Here is a 21,564-nt window from a genome sequence, read left to right on the forward strand (position 1 = left end):
TAGCAGAAATTAATCATCTCAGTTATCACTATTGTCTCCTTCTAAAATGATCCAGAAATTAGAACTTCCAGGTTTAGACCACATTTGGGAAGATCTGCCTTCATATTTTCATAGGTTATTGCAGTGATTGGCAAAGAGTTTGACACTGTGGGCATTTGATAAATATTTGATGAATCAGTGCATAGGGACATAGGCTTTGGAGTCAGACAGAAATGGTTTTGAATCCCAAATTCTCTACTCTTCTCCTTTGGCTTACGTCAAGCACTCTTCTGGTTTTTCTCCTACCTCTCTCTGTGTTCCCAGAGTATTTATATTATTTGCCTTACCCTTAGGAGCTCTTCTGTTTTCATTCTCTACTTTCCCTGAACAATCTCATTAACTCCCACAGCCTCAAATGTCATCAATATGCTAATGACTCTTGAATCAATTCTTATAGCTCAGATCTTTTTCCTGAGTTCATATATTCAATAGACTATCTGTACTTAGATGAACCACAAGCACCTCCAACTCAAAAAAAAAAAGGCAAAAAAAGCTATGAGCTCCGTGAGGACAAAGATTATTCACATTTTGCCCCCTGTTGTGTACCCACACATAAGATAGTGCCTGTCACATTGTTAGGCCCTCAGTATATACTTGACTGAATGAAGATCTATAATTACATTCATTATCTTTCCATCATTCTGTCACTTATCCCACTATAACATAATTGACTGTTTACTGGTATTAACTTTCTTTAAACTTCATGAGGGAGAAATTATGTCTCTCTTTTTCAGAATGGTAAAGCCCAGCAAATTATTTGGTACATAGTAGTTGTTCAAAGAACATTAGCCTCATTTTATTGCTCTACATGTCCATGATCAAGTCACTTATCCTTTCTGAGCTTTATATTCTCAATCTGTTAAATAGTAATATTAATGCCTTATAGTGTTACAAAGATGAAACAATTCAATTTAATATGTGTAAAAGCTCAAGTTTTTACTGTAGAAAAAAGTTCAGGTACACACATTTATATAACTAGAGACTTGGTTTCTTCTACATATATATTGAAAAGGGTGGGGAGATGAAAGGGATTATAAACTAAAAGCAATTTCAGAGGCATATAACCAAATGTAGCAAGTGGACCTTATTTGAATCCTGATTAATACTGGGTTGGGGGGTATGTAGTAGGCAGAATAATGCTCCACCACCAAAGATGGTCATGTCCTTATACCCAGAACCTGAAAATATATTACATGGCGCAGGTGTGAGCTAGGGATGAAGAAGGGTTTACAAATGCTATCAGCTGACCTTAAAATGGGGCTATTATCCTGCATTATCCTGAGGAGCCCAGCATAATCACGGATCTTTAGAACTGGAAGAGGGAAGCAGAAGACGGGGGATAAAGTAAAGCAGTGTGAGAGCTTGTTGGTGGCTTTGAGATGGCAGAAGAGGGCCACGGACCATGGAATTTGGGTAGCCTCTAGAAACTGGAAAAAGCAAGGAAGTGACTTCTCCCTAGAGCCTCCAAAAAGAAACAGCCCTGCCAACACCTTGATTTGGGCTCAGTAATATCTGTGTAGGAGAACTGTAAAGCAATACACTTGCGTTGTTTTTAAGCCAGTAAGCAACAGTAAAATAGTAATACAGGGGTTAATGAGGAAAAATTGAAAATTGGTTATTTGATGATGTTAAGGAAAATTTTGTTTTATTTTAGGTGTGATAGTGGAATTATGGTTAGGTTTTTTAAAAGAGTGTTCTTTTAGAGATGATATTGAAATATTAAGGATTAAGTAATAGATCTTGAATTTGCTTCAGAATAATTCAGAAATGGCAGGGGAGTGAGTGGCATATAAATGAAACATATCTGTTATAAACTGATAAATCGTTAAAGCTTGATTCTTTTTCTTTATTAAATTTTACTGTTTTTTAAAATAATTGTTTCCTTAGCATCCTCTAAAGATGATTAATGCTAATGGGTTTTGGGTTTTTGTTTTTAAATTTCAGAGTCATCATGAGTTCGTGAGGTTAAACATATTTGAAGTATTTTAGTCCATGGTTATTATCCTTATTAATGCTCACACTGTCTCTTCTGCTTCTTCGAAGTCCATTTGATACAACTCTAGTAGTCTTTGATAGCTTCCTTCCTTTTCTAATATGACAAGATATTCTAGACTTCCCCTGTTTATTTTCTGTCCCACTCCTAGAATTAGCAGTTTCTTTAAGGAGTCTGGTTCCTTTTAATGGAAAGATGATAATTTTGGTACTGGAGTCATTCATTCTCTAAATAAAGATTTATTAAGCAGTATGCCAGGAACTGTTCTAGGTGCTGGAAATATTTCAATAACAAAATAGACTGTGTCCCTGGCCTCAAGGTGTGGAAAGATAGAGAATAAAAAAACAATAAAAAGAATATAAAATTTGTTAGATGGGGATGAATACTGTGGAGAAAGATAAACCAGTTAATGGGTATAAGGAATGCTGGTTTGTCGTAGGGGGTTGCTATTTCATATAGGATGGTGAGAGAAAGCCACATTAATAAAATTAGTTATTTTAAAATTGAGCAGAGAACCTGAAGGAAATGAGGGAGCAAGCCATGCAAACAGCCAGGGAAAATATTTCCAGGAGGAGGGAAGAGAAAGTACAGAGGAGCTGAATCAGAAGCATACTGGCCATTTAGAGAAGCACTAAGGAAGCCAGTGTGCCTTGCATATAATGGGCAAAGGAAGAGTGGCAGATCAGGTCAGAGAGGTTAGCAGGAATCAGATTCTATAGGACCAGTGGTTACAAGGCAGCTTTTGGAGGGTTTTGAGCATAGGTCTGACCTAGGTTTTTCTGGCCTCTATATTGGCAAGGGTAGAAGCAAAATCTCGGGGCACCTGGGTGGCTCAGTCGTTAGGCGTCTGCCTTTGGCTCAGGGCGTGATCCTGGCGTTACAGGATCGAGCCCCGCATCAGGCTCCTCCGCTGGGAGCCTGCCTCTTCCTCTCCCACTCCCCCTGCTTGTGTTCCCTCTCTCGCTGGCTGTCTCTCTCTGTGTCAAATAAATAAATAAATAAATCTTTAATAAAAAAAAAAAGGAGCAAAATCTCTTTGCAGTAAGTCAAGCAAGAGATATCGGTGGCTTGGACCAAGGATGGATGTACTATGGAGGTGGTAAGAAATCAAGAGATTATGTATTTCTCATATTGTTATGAGCAGTTCATCTTCTAACACCAAACTTGTTCTTCTACTGAATGATTTGTTCAGCAATTCAAAAGCACTACATCTTAACCTACCTTAGAAGATACTAGCTAGCTACATCTGTTGTTACTTTAGTTTGTCTTTTGGGATATCATCCCCACCAGCCCCGATTGACTTATGTTAAGTTTCCAAGTAAGGTTTGACCTAATGTATTTTTTTCACCTATTACATATCAGTAATAAGAATATTTTATTGGTAGTTGAATAATTTGACTTGAACCAAAAGAATTAACCGATGAATTTCATGCCTATTTAAGTACAGTCTGGCCAGGTGTTTAATGTATACATTATAATCTTCACTGCTGTTTTTTTTAATGTATTGGACAGCCTTTTTTGAGCAGGGATAGAAAGCAAAAATATCAAATAACCCCCTTTATTTTTTTTTTAGAAGATTTTATTTATTTGACAGAGCAAGAGAGGGGGAGAGAGAGCACAAGCTGGGGGAGCAGCAGGCAGAGGGAGAGGGAGAAGCAGGCTTCCCCCGAGCAAGGAGCCTGATGCAGGGCTCAACCCCGGGATTATGACCTGAGCCAAAGGCAGACACTTAACCGACTGAGCCACTCAGGCACCCCTAACCCACTTTATTCTTAATACAGTTAGAAAACATCTGATTTCAGAGAATGCACACATTGTACTACCCGGGTTTCTATTAGTCTTAATCTCTATTTTCTCTCTAAAAGCTATTTATATAAACGAGTGCCCTTTAGTGAGCTGAGCTATTTTTGAAGCACACAGTAAATAGACAATTTTGAATTCCTTATAGTATTTTATAATATTACATAGTACATAATTACTATAACATTATATATAATATATATTACATGTATTATTATAATTATATAAAATTGCCTAAAATTTGTGTTAACTAATTTGCTGAATAGTGTAAACCTGAGTCACCTGCTTGGGAAATAATGCAGTTAAGATCTTTCTAGAGTGAAGAATTTTCGCTTTATCTTTCCAAATGATGTATCACAAAGATTTTCCTAACAACAGGAGGTAGGTGTCCTACCTAAATTAATGCATATGGTTCAAGTTTTTAAAATTCTTTTTTCCAATTTATAGTCTGTAGTGTTGCTTCTTAGGATTCTCCAATATATCACTATGACAATTATTTGAAAAACTAGCAACTCAGCATATTGTGGCTTGGGTATATTTTACTTGATCAATTTGACAACTTTCTGTATTATATACTGAGAAGATATTCTAGTATGCTGCTAGGTTTTTATACTAATTTATGTTTATTTAATAATAGTCTTTGTAATCTTCAGTTTGACTATCATAATGCTGAAAAACAAAAACATGAAATAGGTATGAATGTACGTCATTCTAAACCTTTAGATGACTCACAAATAACTATTCTAAAGTTAGTAAGATATTCTCACCCACACTATTGGTTTAGAGAGTAGCCAGTGGCTTTAAATTTCTAGATGCGTTTTGTGGTGCTGTATTTTATACAAAAGAATAAAAATTAATTTTCCGTCATGGTCCCTGTGGGGTAGAGATTAGCCACAAAAGACGCCAAATTTAATGGAAGTTGCTCAAAGATTAAAGTTAAAAAGGAAAACTTGAGTCAAGAACTAACTTCTTCCTAATGTTCTCATTGTGACACTACTGACTCATTCATTATTCAGCTTGAGTAAGTCACTTAAATTTTTTGTGACTTAGATTCATAGATTATGAAATGGGGCTAATTTAATGGCTAATTTAATGGTCCTATGTAATAGCTGTATTAGAACCTAAAAGAAGTAATTGTTTTTATTGAAAATAAGTAGATTGTCATCTTTAAGCTACTATCTCTAAAGAGATGTATATTTTTTCCTACATAAAAGTGGTTTTTTATGACAGGTTCGATAAATGTGAAGTGTTTCGGTCTCTGTACTACCCATGGAAGATTGTTCTTCTCTGCATGGTAGTGCAGTTCTCTACGGAATCACTAAGGAAACGGGGCTCATTTTGTGGTCCCTTCCCTGTCGCAAGACCTCACCTTACACCTCCCTCTCCCCATTAAGCCAAGTGAGCAGAGGCCAGGGGCTTGGCACTTGATGGCTCAAAAGTTGCCCATTCCTAGGCTAAAGTAGTGAGAAATTCAGTGTGAAGAAATGAAACATCAGTTCATTCATACGGGAAATAACTATGCCTTGGAAATGTTCAGGGCTTGGTAATTAACAGGGCTTGTGTAGCTTTGTGTGCGGGCCAACGTACTAGCAACACGGCAACAAAACAGAGGTGTGAGAATTTCTGTCTTATCCAGAGTGGCTAAAATGGGGGCAGTAACAGAAAACAAGGCTTTTCTTCCCAAGCAAGGAATAGCAGTGAGCTTAGAGCTTTATTATATGTGTTTAAGCCACAGTCACATGTTTCATGTTTAAGAATAGCTTCTCATGTTTAGTAAGTTAGTTCCCTATGTACCTTCTCCTCGAGGCATGGACCAGATGGATTATGTCCCATTTTACAATGACTGATGGAGAATTACTATACTCTTTTATTGCTAAAAATGTCTTGGTGACTCAGTACTTTAGGGCTTATGCATAGATAATGTGATAAAATAAAGGCATATGGTAGATGAAAGGGTTTCACTCTCTTTGAGGTCTAATTTTCAGATTTTTCAATTGGTAACTTTCCTGCTGTTTGAAATCCTGAACCTAATCCACATTTTAAAAATATCTATCTCAATATTGTTCTCTGAAAAGGCAAAATGAAGGTGATTTGGAACCTTCCCGTTTTTCATTTGCTTGATTAAATATTAATTTTTTGCCTTCTATTTGTGAAGCAGTTTTCTGATAGTGGGTAGAAAGAATTATATAGTTTATCCTCTTTGAGAGTTTATCATTGACTTAGGAAGGAAAAGATGTTCTAAGATATTGATAAATTATACAGGCAGGGGTGTTGTGCGAATGTTCAGAGGAGCAAGAGAACACTTCTAGCTTGGATCGTCAGGGAATATGGGGTGGCGGAGTGGGGGGAGCTAAGGAAATGGAACTTCCATGAGCCTTATAGAATGAGAAAACTATGAGTAGTGCTGGAGAAAGAGACATTTCACTGGCTGGTGGTCATAGAAGCAGGGTCTGGCCTGGCATGTTCCAGGGACAGTGAGTAAGCTATAGCATAGTGCTTAAGAGCATAGACTCTGGAGCCAGACTGCCTGGGTTCAGGATTGTCCTTTATTTGCCTCGTGGCCTTGGGCCAGTTCCTTAACCATTCTTTGCCTCAGATAGAATTAAAAAATGTTGCTAATCTTGCCTGAATCATAGAGCTGTTATAAGGATTTGACAAAAATGCCTGCAAATAGTGATAGCTCAAGTTAAATATTAAATAAGTATAATAGAGTATGGCGATGACCAGGATGTGAATGAACATAAAAGACACGATTTGTAAAGAAGGTTGGAGTGAGCTCCTTGAAGGACTGGACTATGAACACTGAATAAACAAGAAACCGTGATGAAAGTAGTATATTTGGAAAAATAGTCTAGCAGAATAGGTTGAAAAGAGATTGGCCGCAGAGAGACTAATTAGGAGACTTGTGATTGTCCAGACTTGAGGGATTTAAGACTGGGACTCACACGATAGCCCATGGGTTTGGATTAAAAAGAAGGGACAGACCTTGGGAACATCTACAGTGGAATAGTCATTAGGGCCCAGGGACCAAGGGCACATAGGAAACAGAGGGTTGTGCCAGAGGTAAGTGAGAGAATTCAAATGTACAGGAAGGACTTCTTAGGAAGAGCTGGTAATGTGTGCAAAAAGATGAAATCCATTTTGCATGCCCTGAATTTAAAGACAAGAACAGGATTTGGCATTGAAAATGCGTATCTGTTGCTCTAAGGGAAGTCGGGTTTGGATATAGAAATGGAAGGCCCACAGAGGAGCAAGTTGTGCTGTGCAAGTAAATGAGGTGACAAGGAAGAGAATGTATACAGTGATTTTCTCTCCCGTTTCTGTAAGACAAAGTGTGAATATAAGGGAATGAAAACATGGTCCTAGCAGTTGAGTCACTTGCAACAAGGGCACTAGTAAAGCTCACTGGCCTATAAAGTGTGATTTCACAGCTCAAGTGCCAGACAGAGCCCTGTAGATGTGCTGAGTGTTAATAAATGCTGGGCTTCTGGATCTGCAATGGCACATCATTGCAAACAGCCTTTATTGTGGTAAGGGAGAGTTCTCCTTTCAGTTATCCTAATTAATTTTATCCCGCTGTAACCACACTTATAATATGAAACCTGTCAGTACACATACATGTAGTTAATTTCTGTTATTATTATTATTTATTATAAACAAAAGTTGTTCCTTTTAAACCTCTTTTTAATATATGCCTTTTCTACTACATTGTAACTGCCTGTGGGTAAGGTGCAGGCCTCCTCTTGGTTTCAGTCCCTCACAGATTTTGCATTCACTCATTTATGTATTAATTCCAGTTCATTAATTTTTTCGTTTGTTTATTCATTCCAGACACTATTAGTTGCTAGGGTGAGGAATAAGGCATAGTTCCTGCCCTCAAGGAGCTTAACTATTTAGCTGGGGGAGAAAGACACAGATATATGAAGTAGAAACAGTAATAAAATCATTCACAGAAAATTATGGGAACGTGGAAGAGAAACGTTCAGTCTGTGGCATGGGCAGTGGGGAGAGGTACTTCAGGGAAAATTTTTGGAGCAGTTGACGTCTGCGCTGAATCTTAAATGATACATGGTAGTTACTAGGTACCCAGAAAAAGGGGGAGAAAAATGACAGTGAAGACAACCTGTGCATAGACAGACTCACAAGAAAATGTGAGGCATTTGGTATTGCTGCAGCATGAAGACAGGCAGAGAGTGATGAGAGGTGAGGCTGTGGGGCAGGCAGAGAGCCCTGGAGGGACCTGGGTGCAGTGCTTAGAAAAGCCTGGAATACATTCAGTGGTCAGAGAAGAGGGAGCTCCTTGAAGTGGCTTCTGCAGAGTTGTGATCTGGTGAGATTCCAGCCCTAGGTGGCAGTTGGGAGGGTGTGTTTAAGCAGGACAAGACATTTTGGCGACTAGCAAGGTGGGAGACAGTTAGGACCTAAACCAGGACAGGATTGTAGGAATGGAGAGGAGTGGACTAAAATCAAGAAGTATTTGTGATATAAAATCAGCAGGACCCATTATAACCACAGATGAGGGAGGGAAGGTCCTAAGATGGTTCTTACGTAGCTACCTTATATGACTGGGTGACAGATTTCACAGTCTACTAGAGAGTAGAGGAAGAGAGAGAATACAGTGAGTTCATTTTTATTTTTGAAATCTTCAACACATTGAGATTTTTAATGCGCCTCTTATGTTTTTGGAGTTAAATCTATTGATGGTTTGCAGAGATGTCTAGATGACTAGAACTACCTTGCTGTTCATATTCACCTTAACTGTATCTCCTCTTGGAAGCAGACGCGACTATTTTTTTCCTACAACACCTTATGCATTCGTAACTCTTTGAATGCATTCATCTGTCATAACTCTTTCACTGTGTTGTAATCCTTGATTTTCTTTTCAGTTTATTTCTGTAGTCACAGTCCAGTGTTTGATACATAACCTCTCTGTAAATTTGAGTGAATAAACAGATCAATAGATTATTTTAAAAAATAATATTATTATTTGATTATTAGAAAAAATTTATATTTGGCTTATTCTCAAGCTAATTCTTCTGTGTCTTAACTCCTAGCACTTTCCACTGGAAGAATCTCAAACAGTGCAGCTTCGCCAGGAGCAGTGGCACCAGCCAACTCAGCCGGGGGACAGCCCCAGCCAGGTGACCAGGACACTTTAGTGCAAAGAGCTGAGCACATTCCAGCAGGGAAACGAACTCCAATGTGTGCCCACTGTAACCAAGTCATCAGGTTGGTTATTCATTTTTGAAATTTTCTTGAAAGTACTTAATTCCAGTGTTGATTTTTCTGTATATATTCTGAAAGATTGAAATTTTATTAGTGAAAATATTCTTGCTGTATTTCTATGTAATGGTTATTGAAGGAGATAAATTTGGATATATATATTTGTTAGATACTATTATAATGAAAAGTCATTCTGGACTCTGTGAAATAAAACTAAAAATGCCAATTTTCTCTGTTATTAATTGCTATCAGAACTAAGAAAAAATAACGATTAATGTGTCCTTTCAGAGAATAATAAAATTTTAAGACTCAAAGAGACCCTGAAGATCATTTATCTGAACTTCATTCTTTTACAAATTGTAAAAATTGAGGACTTTTCATTTAGATGAAAAATAACTAGTGACATAAAATAAAGAACTTTGAGCCCTAGAGAAAGAAGATTGGATTTTCAAATACCTAAGCACTGGAAGATATAATTACCCTCAGATCTATTCATAAATGCTTTCAATTTTAAATTAGGTCATAACCTGCTTTTTTAACATATTTTTTATCCAAATCTGTTTCATTGTCTCTTAAGTTCCAAGAGGGATAAAAGGCCCAGAGATCTGAAGTGAGGGCACTATATTGGCACTTAATGAGCCTCGGAGCATTTCTTAATTAGTGATTTTTAAAGTGTTAGGAGGTATAGATAAGAATGTTGATTACAGGGATCCCACCAGTAGGACCTTGCTGTCTCTGTTGAGTTGCCTTGTTGGCAGTAACAAATGATAGGTTGAAATGACTGTTCAGGCTCTCTCCTTGTTTTTAGTTTATCCTGTTTTGAAATAGTTGAAACAGGGGATTCTCTAAAGTTGAATAAGGTTAAGACTTACTTGCTTTTCCTCTACTCTATTACATGGTTATTGCTTAGGATAATGCTTCTAGTTAATACTTAAAATGGAGCCCAAGAAGCCTCAATACTTTATTTAAAAACCAAATATAAATACTCTTTTCCTTGACCCACTATTAAGTGATAAATGTGTCAAGAACACAGCACACAGTACATGATTAAAAATAAAACAGCTCTTTTATTTAAAACGTTCATTTGTAACATTCCAAAAATATAGTAAAATGGAAAGCAAAAATAAAAATTCATACATAATTCTACCTTCCACGATAACCACTAAGAATATTTGAGTTCACACTTTTAAAACACACACATGTAAGGACAGGTGTTATTTTACAGAAGTGGAATTATAATAATAATATTTTGTAAGCTGTTATTTTTCACTTAAGTGTATTTTCCACATTGAGTACCCGCTTAATAAGAATTAGCCAGTAGCAGTGGTAGTAGTAATAATGGTTATGGGGAAAAGGAGAAAATCAGTAGAGTTTCCCAAGTCTAGACATTAACCAGTACACAGAAGGCATTTGTGAATATTTTACCTGAACAGGTCATGTGTAACTCTAGACCCACTTGTTCAAGCCGTAATATCAATTTGGTTAGAGTGACTTTCCTAAAGTGGTACTGTAAGGTTACTACCTTATAGAAAAATGTAATCTAATAGACTCTAGAGTGGTACTGCTTTGTTCCAATAAATAAGTGTTTTTAATTACTAACTGTATTTAGTTGTTATAGTTTTAGGATTAATATTAATAAAATAAAAATAAGTTGTGACTTCTATTTCTAGAAGTTATACTACTTTGGTTACCTACCTAGACTGGTAGTTAGGGACGCTATATTCTGGATAAAAGCACCCTTTATGGAGATAGGAGTCACTGCTATTTGTATGCTGTTGTAAGCAATTACTGGATAGGCTAACTGTCAAATCCTATCACTTGTTGATTCATATTGTCTGATTATCAAATTCTGTTAAATCCTATAATTACCAGTGCCAATGCATGTGAAAAACTTAGTATGGAGAAAATAAAAAGATCTAAATAGGAATTTCATCCCCCCCCCCCCCCCTCCTGCCTGCCTTGGTTTCAGTTATAATGCTAGGCCAGGTTGTAATTTTAATGCAAAGTCTTTCAGCCATGTGAAATAAATATGTATTATGTTAATAAATAAATGGCCATCACTTATTCCCTCATCTGTTAAATTTTATATTGCTCTGGATTATCCCAGCACTGTTATCAGTTAAGCATTAAAGCTTCATTTACTAGGGAAGTTAATAGGAACAGGGATTAGTTCATGTCAAGATCATATAACAGTAATTAACATAGCACATTTGCTTAGTGCTCAAAGGCTAAAGTAGCTTGAATAGACTGTAGTCAGTTTAGAGATCTAGTCAAAGCATTATTCTTGTTCTTGGCCTCAGTGTCAGTATCACTTACCAAAGCAAGGACATGTTAGATCAAGTGACGTTCTCTTGGGCACCTGTTTCAAAAACAAGCTACGGTTGCAGACTTGATACTTTGAATACAGAATATTGTAACCTGGCACACTCTGGGAAGTTTAGGATCATTTTATAATTTATATTTCTTATTTTCTACAGCATAATTTATATTATTTGTTTATAATTTGTATTGTTTTATTGTATATTTTCTAAGCATCTCAAATTTTTAAAAATTTTTAAGTGAAAGCAAACTAAGGCAAATTTTGTTTTAACTTCTTTTAGCAAAGTTAATTGTTTTTGGAAACCTCAGAAAACTTAATCACTGAATGTTAGTACTGAACTAGTTCTGTCTTACAACTAGCTTAACTCCATAGAACATTTTATTTGGATGTAATGTTAACATTTTTTGGTTTATTTGAACCTCAAAAAGAGTTATTAATGTTGTGCCTAAATAGACATCACTTTGATTAGTTAGTGGCCTTTTATAGAAGGATAAGAAATTCCACTGAGGCTTTGATTAAGTTTGCTCTGGACAATTCCAATCCATTTATGATAGAAGTACCATTTCTTTGACTCATACTCGTGAATTGATTGACAGTTGGTTGTTGGTATAATAGAGAAACAGAAAATCGGGTTATTATAGCCAAAACCACATTTTAGTCTCCCTGATAGAATGGGTTTATGAAAACTCTAGCTTATTTCTTGACTGTTACATCTAGTGGCATTAAAATCTATTCACCACTTGTATTAACCTGGAGTTGACTAAACTGTTCACTTTTAGCTTAGCATCTTTGTGAAAGAAGTACAGGATTTATAGTGCTTGAATTTCTTCTTAGCTATGGAATGCTTAAAAGAAATAGCCACAGTTCTATTGTTCTGTATCTGCTTGCAGTATAGCACCAGAACAATCACGTTGAGGTAACCCATTGTTTATTCTAGGGAGGGAGAGATTTTTAACATTACTGGTCTGTTTCTTGCTCAGTGATTTTCAAACTTCCCTCATACCAGGCCATCTCAGTTACCCAAAGGAGAGGCCAGGCAGGGGTTTTTGTTCGTTTCATGGTGCATTTCAGTCTCTCAGCATTCCCTTATTAATAGGTTTTATTTATTCTCCCTTTTGGTTTAAATTTCACTTGAAAATAAAAAGTTTCTTGTAATGCGTTAGCCCCTGAATTTAAGGAAACAACCAAAGATGTAGAACAAATTTTTTGAGCAATACGTACAGACCAAGATTTCAGATATACTGTAGTGAAAAATTGGAAAGAACACAGATGTTCAGCTAATATTATGGTGCCATTAAGATCCTGGTTTTGGATTATAGTAATAATAATAATTGTTTAAAGTGTTCTTAGCTTATGTCAAATGTTGCACTAAGAATTTTACCTGAATTCCCATTAAATTCTTCATAAGCTTGTGAGACAGTTACTGAAATTGCCTCACTTGTGTAGATGAGAAACTGAGGCACAGAGAAGTTACATATTTGCCTGAAGTCACATAGTTGATAAATGGTAGCACCTGAATTTGAGCCCAGATCTAACTTTAAATTTTATTCATGTTTTAACTACTACTTAGAAAAATATTTATAGTATTATATTAAGATGAAAAAAGAAATATATTTTTGATTTTAAGTATGATTCTAATTTTGTGTAAAGAAAATATACTTCAAGATAAGTTAATATATATGAATACATAACTGTTATGAGTACTTATACACACAGTCATATATGTTACTGTATTAAGTCAGGAGAAAAACAGCTTAAGCAGACCTGCCATAATTTGAGTGCAGCAGTGGACTTTTCTTCATAATGTTTGAGTATATAAGTGAGAAAGAAGGGAGTAAATACTAGATTGAATAATTAAAAATTCTTACCTCCCCACCAAAATGACTTTGTACCACATGCATGCATTCTTAGACTCATAGATGACCCAGGGTTCCCTTTTCCACTTTCTCATCTAATGAAATGTAGTCGTTCTATAAGTAACACTCATTAAGTATTTTGCGTACCACCCACTATAAGCACCAGTGAGAAATCAAAGACATATTCCCTTGCCTTAACGAAGTTACTGTTACAGACTGGATTGTGTCCCTTCCAAATTAATATGTCGAAGTCATAACCCCCAGTACCTCAGAATGTGGCGTTCTTATAAGAAGAGATTTGGACACAGAGATATAGGGGGGGAAGACCATGTGAAGACACATGGAGAAGATGGCCATCTATAAGCCAAGGAGAAAAACCTTAGAAAAGAGGAACCCTGTCAACACCTTGATTGTTTGTCTAACACTAATTGAACAGATCTGGGCTCAAATTTAGGTTCTACCATTTATTACCTATGTAACTTCTAACCTCCCAAATTGTGAAAAAATAAATTCCTGTGACTTACCCAACTTGTGGTACTTTGTTAAGGCAGCTCTAGCAAAATTATACAGTTATACTGTAGTAAAAAATAAAGCAAGCAAATCAACAACCATATTAGTGTGGTAATAAGTCTAATAGGGATACATCCAGAATCCTCCTGGTGCAAAGAGGAGAGGTGAGGATTATTTAGCTTTAACAAACCACTTTCTTTTATTTGAAAGGAATCGCAAGCAATAAGGTTCCATAGTCTACTTATAAAATCAATAGTTTTATACAACAAATATCCATTGAAAACTTATGAAGTGTTAGCTGTGAGGGTGGTTATTATATTAGAATATATAAACATATCAAGCCACCACATTGTACATCTTAAGCTTGCACAATGTTATATGTCATTTATATCTCGATTTTAAAAAATAAATATTAGAAAAAGGAAAAACTTATGTGCAAGTTGTCATACTGGTACTATAGTATATAAAAATTAAGAGACAGTTCTTGTTTTCATATATTTTATCATCTGATAGAAAAGCCGAAACCCTGGCACAGATAACCATAATGTAATAATGTAAGCATTGTGAGAGGTACATTGTTTACTTAGGAAAATCATGAGATATCTATAGGGTTCTAAATTGTCACAGTTGTAAAATTGAAAAATTAATCTTGCTTCGGGAAAATATATTAATATTGGAAATCCATGTTGATGATTTCATTATATGATCCTTCTAATATCCAGGTCTCTCAATTCTCTGACATCTTGTACTTTAGTAATCCCTCCAGTTAACTTCAGCCACCAATTTTCATTCATATCCTAGATCTTGTCTTTACCATTAACTACATTTCCTTCATAATCTCATTTCTAAGCAGCTCACTCTACTTCAAGAACCACTGCCTGTATTTCCACCCTTTCCCTATTACCTCAACTCCAGCAATCCTTTGACCACTCCCTGCCTCCCAGCACCTCAGATTCATCGATCCAGATTTCTTTTCTCTGTCCCTTGGGTCCCAATATCCTCACTTCCCTTCTTATCTAGTCTGAATTCCATAGTCAGTCATTAGTCAGTATCCATTATATCTCCTCAATTCCTTTGCCCATCTCTCATTTCATCATATTCACTTAACTGAAACCACTGGGCTGGATAAAATCTACTCTTGGTTTACTCTGTGCCCACACCTGAAAGTGGATGTGACTGGAAGGAAACCCACAACCATACTAACCAGTGTCACTTTAAATTCATGACTATTAATCTCAGGTGTGTCCTTAATAATAACAAAAATCTGCTGTATTTCTCTAGTATGTTTGCTTTTCCAGTCTCCCAGAAAGCCACTTTATATCTTCTTTTTTCCCCTTAAGCCTCTGATAAGTTATTCCCCATTTTTACTGTCAGCTGATGACCTTGATTCTTTTTTCATTCTTTTATGTAGGAAAGGCAACAGAAATGTAGGACATAGAGAAAAAAATAAAATGGCACTCATAATTCCTAACTTATCAGCAGTTACATTAAATGTAAATAGATTAAACACTCTAATTAAAAGAATTGTAGAGTAGATAAAATCATGATGTGGCTATATGCTGCCTATAACAGACACTTCAGGTTAAAAGACACAAGTAAAAACACTGTAACCAGAAGAGAGCTGGAGTGACTATATGTATTAGTATCAGATAAAATAGCCATTAAGAAAAAAGGTGTTGAAAGAGAAAAGAAGACGTTTTATAATGATAAGAAGTTCAATCCATCAAGAAGGTACAACAATTATAAATACATATTCACCTAATAGCAGAGCCCCAAAATACACAAAGCAAAAACTGGCAGAATAGAAGGGAACAGTGATAAATAATTCGACAATAATGCTGGAAACTTTGGTATCCCAGTTTCAAGAATGGATATAACAAATGCACAGAAAGTCAACAAAAAGCCTTGAACAACACTATGTACTAAATTCAACAGACATCTGTAGAATATCCCAGCTAATAACAGGAGGGTATAAATTCTTCTCATGGAACGTTCTCCAGGATAAGACCACATGTTAAGCCATAAAACAAGTTTCAATACTGTAAAAGGACTGAAGTCATACAGAGTATGTTCTCTGACTAGAATGGAATGAAATTAGAAATATATAACAGGAGAACATTTGGGAAATTCACAAATATGTGGAAATTAATATACTCCTAAACAAAAATCTCTTAGTTAACTCAGTGTCAACTTATTTTATAGCACTGACATTACACTGCATAATCCTAAAATAAACTAATTACAGGATGATGTCCCATCGTCTTCGCAGGTTCCACCCACACTCTAGAGGAGGGGATTATACAGGCCATGTACACCAGAAGGCAGGTATCTTAAGGGGGCCATATTAGAATTCTCCCTAACATACCGTCTCCTCTCCTGTCTTCCTCCTCTTGGTTAGTGGTCGCTCTGTTCTCTCAATTGCCCAGACCTCATATGATCTATCAGCACATGCTTTTGACTCTGACTTCTAAATGTATCTGAACCTTTCTTCCTGTTTGTGTTAATGCTACTACCCTGATCCAAGCCACTGTCATTTCTCACCTGGAATAATGAAGTTGTTTTCTAATTAACCTTTTTGCTTTTGCCCTTGCCCTTTACCTGTCCTCAACACAGTAGCTAGAGTAAATCCTGATGAAACATAAATCAGATAGTGTCACTCTTTTGCTGGAAACCCCATGATTTTACTTTTGGTAGAAGCCAGAATCCTTACAATGGCCTAAAGGCCTTACGTAGTCAACCCCATCCCACCACCACCTCATTATCTCTCTACCTTATTACTTGGTAATTTCGCCCTTGTTTCCTCTACTCCAGGCACACTGGCCTTCTTGCTGTTTCTCAGACTCCCCAGCCATCTTTATCAGGCCCTTTGCATTTGAGGTTTTCCTTGCCTGGATTCTCTTCCCCTGGATATTTGCATAGTTCACCTTTGCCTCACTCAGGTCTTTATTCAAATATCAGGGTATCCTTGGCCACCCTGTTTAAATTCCCCTCCCCCAACCACCATATACAGTCTTCCCTCCCTGCTTCATTTTTCCTCCTCAGCACTTAAAATCCAACATACCCTTTTTATAAAAAATTATTGTTGTTTGTTGTTTCTCCCTCATGCTAGGATGTAAGTTCTGTGTAAGCAGGGCCTTTCCTGACTTTATTTCCTACCATATTTTCTGCTCCTAGAGCAGCATTGGCATGTATCATTGTATTTAGTAAATACTTGTGCAGTTGATGATTGAACTTTTTAAAAATATTTGGAGGAATCTATGATAAGTTTCTCCAAGTTGAAATTTTCTCCCATTTGTCTTAATATATAGAAACACATTTTCCTGTTTTGTGAATTTTATAATAACCAATATAAATAATTGAGTATAATTCTCTCCAATTGACTTAAAGAACTATCAATTAATATTACTTTTTTTTTAAGAATTTGTCTTTTTTATTCACTGTTATGTTCAGACTCATTTTACTCATGCATTTATTCTTGAACATTGAGTCATTTATGTCTTTAAAATAAAAAGCTATAGCTGACCTCACAACCTTTTAAAGGGCAGTATTTTAAAGGGCTTATAAATTAAAGATGGTACTCAATAAAGGTGGAAGTATGTTATTTAATGTTCCAAATTGGAAAGTTCAGACATAAGGTACTGGAAATGAAGAATTAAGGGTATCAAAAATGCAGCACTTCTAAATTTTAGGAAGGATTATTAATATTGCTAATTTTGAGTATTGTAAGTCTCGATAGTGTGTTTTACTATTATTTCAAGTGTGTTTCATCCTCTTTTACTCTCGCTTCCTGAGTGTGTCTTTGTATTTGTAATTGTGTGTGCACTGTTTCTTCCAATAATTTTTTCTCTTTCAGAAAACTCTTCCTTTGGTTCTGTTGTTCTTGGAGTCTTTGCTCATGCCAGGCCTTTCCCAAAATTTGACCATAATGTAAAACTGGTTTATACATTTTTATTATTATATCTAATTAAGTAGAGTATCAGATTCCATTTTTATTTTTGAGCATGAGTTGGATTTTTATGTGGTTTTGCTTTTAACTTTTGTTGATTAACTTCTTTTGATTTTCTTAGCTTTTTTTGTTTTTAACTTCTATTGATGCAGTAACTTTTGGTCAAATGCAAGTTTTAATCTGTAGTAGCTGGGCCTTGGAGAATTCCAGCTTTACACTTCATCATCCACGTGATCTTAGGAATGTTAGGTAGCTGTTGATATTTTCTTCACCTATTTATAGAGCTAACGTCTGTGACTGAGCGTTATTGTTCTAGTTAAATAATAAAGAGAGGCAGGAAGCAAGCATTTGATTTTGAAACTGAATCCCTGTTAGATTATGCCTATTGAAATTTGCAATCCCTTTCACCTTCTCACTATATAAGCTTTCTTGGGGCGCCTGGGTGGCACAGCGGTTAAAGCGTCTGCCTTTGGCTCAGGGCGTGATCCCGGCGTTCCGGGTTCGAGCCCCACGTCAGGCTCCTCCTCTGTGGGCCTGCTTCTTCCTCTCCCACTCCCCCTGCTTGTGGTCCCTCTCTCATTGGCTGTCTCTGTCTCTGTCAAATAAATAAATAAAAAATCTTAAAAAAAATATATATATATAAGCTTTCTTTTTCTGTTCCTTTTGACATCTTTTCCTGCCTTTCTTCTTTTTTTTTTTTTTTTTTTTTTCTTTTTGGCGTAAGTCTCACAGAAAATAAACAGTAAAAATTTCACGGGATAGGATAGCTCTTCTCTCTCAGCCAATCAGTGCTTTACTCTTTCCCGTCCCCTCCTTTGTCAGTGAAGGAGTATTTGGGAAGGGCTGTGGGGTAGAGTGCAGGAAGAGGTAGAGGCAGACTTAATTCCACTCTGCATTTACCCAAGCCTGTAGTTCCAGTTCACAAATGGAAACCCAATCCTGCCTGGAACAAGAAGAACTTCAGTGTTAATCCTATGTTAATGAATTTGTTAAATCAATCTCTGCTAACACAAAGAAGAGAATACTTTGTTATATGTAAGAGATTTGAGTGTTTATATGTAACTTCAAGGGCATGATGGGAAAGATGCTTTTTCAGCCGGGGCGGGGTTGGGGGGGGGAATATCTGGCTAGGCCAATACCTGCACTGAGCATGTTTAAGACAGGAGATCTGGCAGGAGCAAGGGTCATTTTCAGTTCAGCTTTTAAAGGTGCAGAGGGAGCTTCTTTACTGTTGTTAAGACATTTCACTATTCAAATTTGATAAGGATAAGGAGATATCTAAAAGTTATTCTTTTACTGGATGATTTAATTAATTTAATTAATTTATTTGTAATAGAAACTATTTTGGAAACCTTTTAAAAACACTTTTAGGAATACGTGAAATATAAGAAAATCTTCTAAATTATAAAAGGGAGCAAAAGAATATTGGAAATCATGAATGGGACCATTAAAAATGAAGATCGGACAAAAATTTGCCATTAAGACTGGACAAAACCTATAAGGATGACCTACATACTTGCCTAGGGCTAGACTAAATTTGGCTTTCAGCCTTTTAGTGGTCAACAAAAAAAGAAAGTTAATTTTTAAACTTACTACACAATGAGTAAAAAAACAAGCCTATTGCTCAGAGAAGCAAAACTGTTCTTGTTACAAAAACCTGAAAGGACTTTCTCTAAGGAGTACATGTGAAAATGACCCTGTGTGACCTAACAAATAGCACTCTCAACAGCAACTTAGAGGAAGAGCAGGGGTGACTGTTACAGAGCTATTTACTGTGACAAGTGTCAGTGCAGACTGATGGTATCACGTTGCGCACCGGTCGTTAAGAGAGTAATTCTGTGGAGTGGGTCGGGCCCAATATGCCGTAAGTTGTAGAACCTCCTTCTCTGCTGGTCTGACTTGATTTCAACGTGTATTTTATTAAACCTAGAAAATGGATTGTGTGTTCGTGAATCGGTTGTTCTTAGATGTCTTTTGTTTTTCCCCCTCAGATGAATTTTGTTAAATGTTTGGTGGCACTGATAGCCATGTTCCGGGAGTAAAGCTCTCTCTTTACTCCAAGTGCATACAACACTTTGATAGAATGTGGATTTTGAGGTTGGATTGACTTTTGCAATCTGGAAAGCTAAATAAGGATACTGGCCTCAAGGGGCCATCCAACCTATGGAGGAGCTGAAGATGTGCCCTAATTCAGCCTAACAAATCCTCTGGAATCTGCCTTGTGTCCAAACAAATGGTAGCAAAGTTCTACCATCCCTATGTTGTGGTCACAGTAAATTTAACCTGGCAGATTTTTCAAGCTTATATAACCAGATACCTACTGGTAGAAAAACTCCACACACTCGTAAAACTTTGTCTAGCTTTGAACACTCTGACTCCTTGGTTTATCTTTGAAGCTAAACTACTTGCCAAATACATATTGAGAAAATGAGAGGAAGGAACTTGCTGAGTATGACTTATTTATAATCCAGTTAAAAATTGAGGGACAGCCTACCCAAAGTAACATTTGGTTACAGAATAAATGATCTATAGCCTTTTTTTTTCCTGTCAGGAATTAGTTAACAAAGACGTTCCTTGTTAGTGATAATAAAATTTATGGCTCCCTAAAGCTTAAAAAATAATAATAAACTACTTGTCTCAAATGCTAAGAGAACTGCATGCTCTGTCTGATAAAAGTTGGCATCATGTTATTAATAAAAACAAAAACAAAAACAAGTTAACAAAAAATGAGGCTAGAAAATACCCTCTTAGACCTCACAAAACACATTTTTATCATTCATCAAGAGCCTTTTTACTTTTTTGACTCTTGCAAAATTAGGTGCTGGTTCGGAGTAAACATCAATGTATTTGTAAAGAATTTCCCAGTGGAAATAGTTATTGAATACTAAGATTTATGTCATTGTCAAAAGAGAAAAAAATGCTCTGATTTTGTGATGCTCATTACTGTGACTTTTCCTATTAATAATCTGCCTAGAAGTCAGGTATCCGTGCTTACTGACAATTACCCTGTGGTCACTCAGTGATGATAATTGACGGTAATGAGATGAAAAGCAGAATATCAGTTGACTACACCAGTGTGCTAGAAATCAGGAAATTCAGCTTCTGGCCTTCACTCTGTCAGTGATTTTATGATATTTGTCATATCTTTTGAACATTTTGTATCTCAGCTTCTCCATCTGTTAAACTGAGTTTGAAATAACTGCCCTGGTCTATCTCACAGGAATGTTGCATGGACAAATTGGATAAGTGTAAAAGTGCCTTAGAGGTAAAGCCACTCTGTGAATAAAGATTAGTGTGATGGAGCTACTGAAAAGTATGTTGCAGAGGCTAGAATGGTTCATTTCTGCAGGCTTCATGACTAGATAAGGCTTCATAATGGATTCCTGTCAAGCAAACCAAACCCATCTTATCAGTTCATGACTGTATAGTATTTAATGGAAAAAAATCTCTTTACAAACATTTGTTACCTTGATACAAATGTGCATTAAAAATCAGTCATGTTTTAATTAAATAAAACCTTTCTAAGTAGCTTCAAAACAGTCTCTAATATCCAGTTGACAGTTTCCATAGTCTGTTCGGAGGGGTCATAAACATTTGATATGCTTAATAAAGTTGAGAAATAAGTAATGGAACAATGTGTGGGGAACCGAAATGGACTGCAGTGTTTCCTCAGGTAATAATTGCTACAAATTTTAAGACTCCGACATGACCAAATTGAGATTTCTCTTTATTTTATAGAAATGTCAAATTCTCGTCTCTGCCTAACCCATATATTTTTTTCTGGTTACTTCATTTTCTGTTGGAGTTAACATTCTCATTCTCTGTCGTAATCATCATACAGACAGAGCCACTCGTTGCAGCTCAAAAAACATAACCA

General features: G+C 36.2%; 1 protein-coding gene across 17 annotated transcripts in view; it reads left to right on the top strand.

Moving 5' to 3' along the window:
* Nucleotides 1-21,564, top strand: part of PDLIM5 (PDZ and LIM domain 5) — a 218,675-nt gene that overhangs the window by 186,186 nt on the left and 10,925 nt on the right. For all 17 annotated transcript variants that reach the window (XM_057309726.1, XM_057309736.1, XM_057309737.1 and 14 more), the window contains one exon: nt 8,887-9,061. In XM_057309726.1, the coding sequence (XP_057165709.1) occupies nt 8,887-9,061 (175 nt within the window). The remainder of the gene's footprint in view (nt 1-8,886; nt 9,062-21,564) is intronic.

The sequence above is a fragment of the Ursus arctos genome, unplaced genomic scaffold, assembly GCF_023065955.2.
Source record: "Ursus arctos isolate Adak ecotype North America unplaced genomic scaffold, UrsArc2.0 scaffold_9, whole genome shotgun sequence".
NCBI classification, from domain to species: Eukaryota; Metazoa; Chordata; class Mammalia; order Carnivora; family Ursidae; genus Ursus; species Ursus arctos.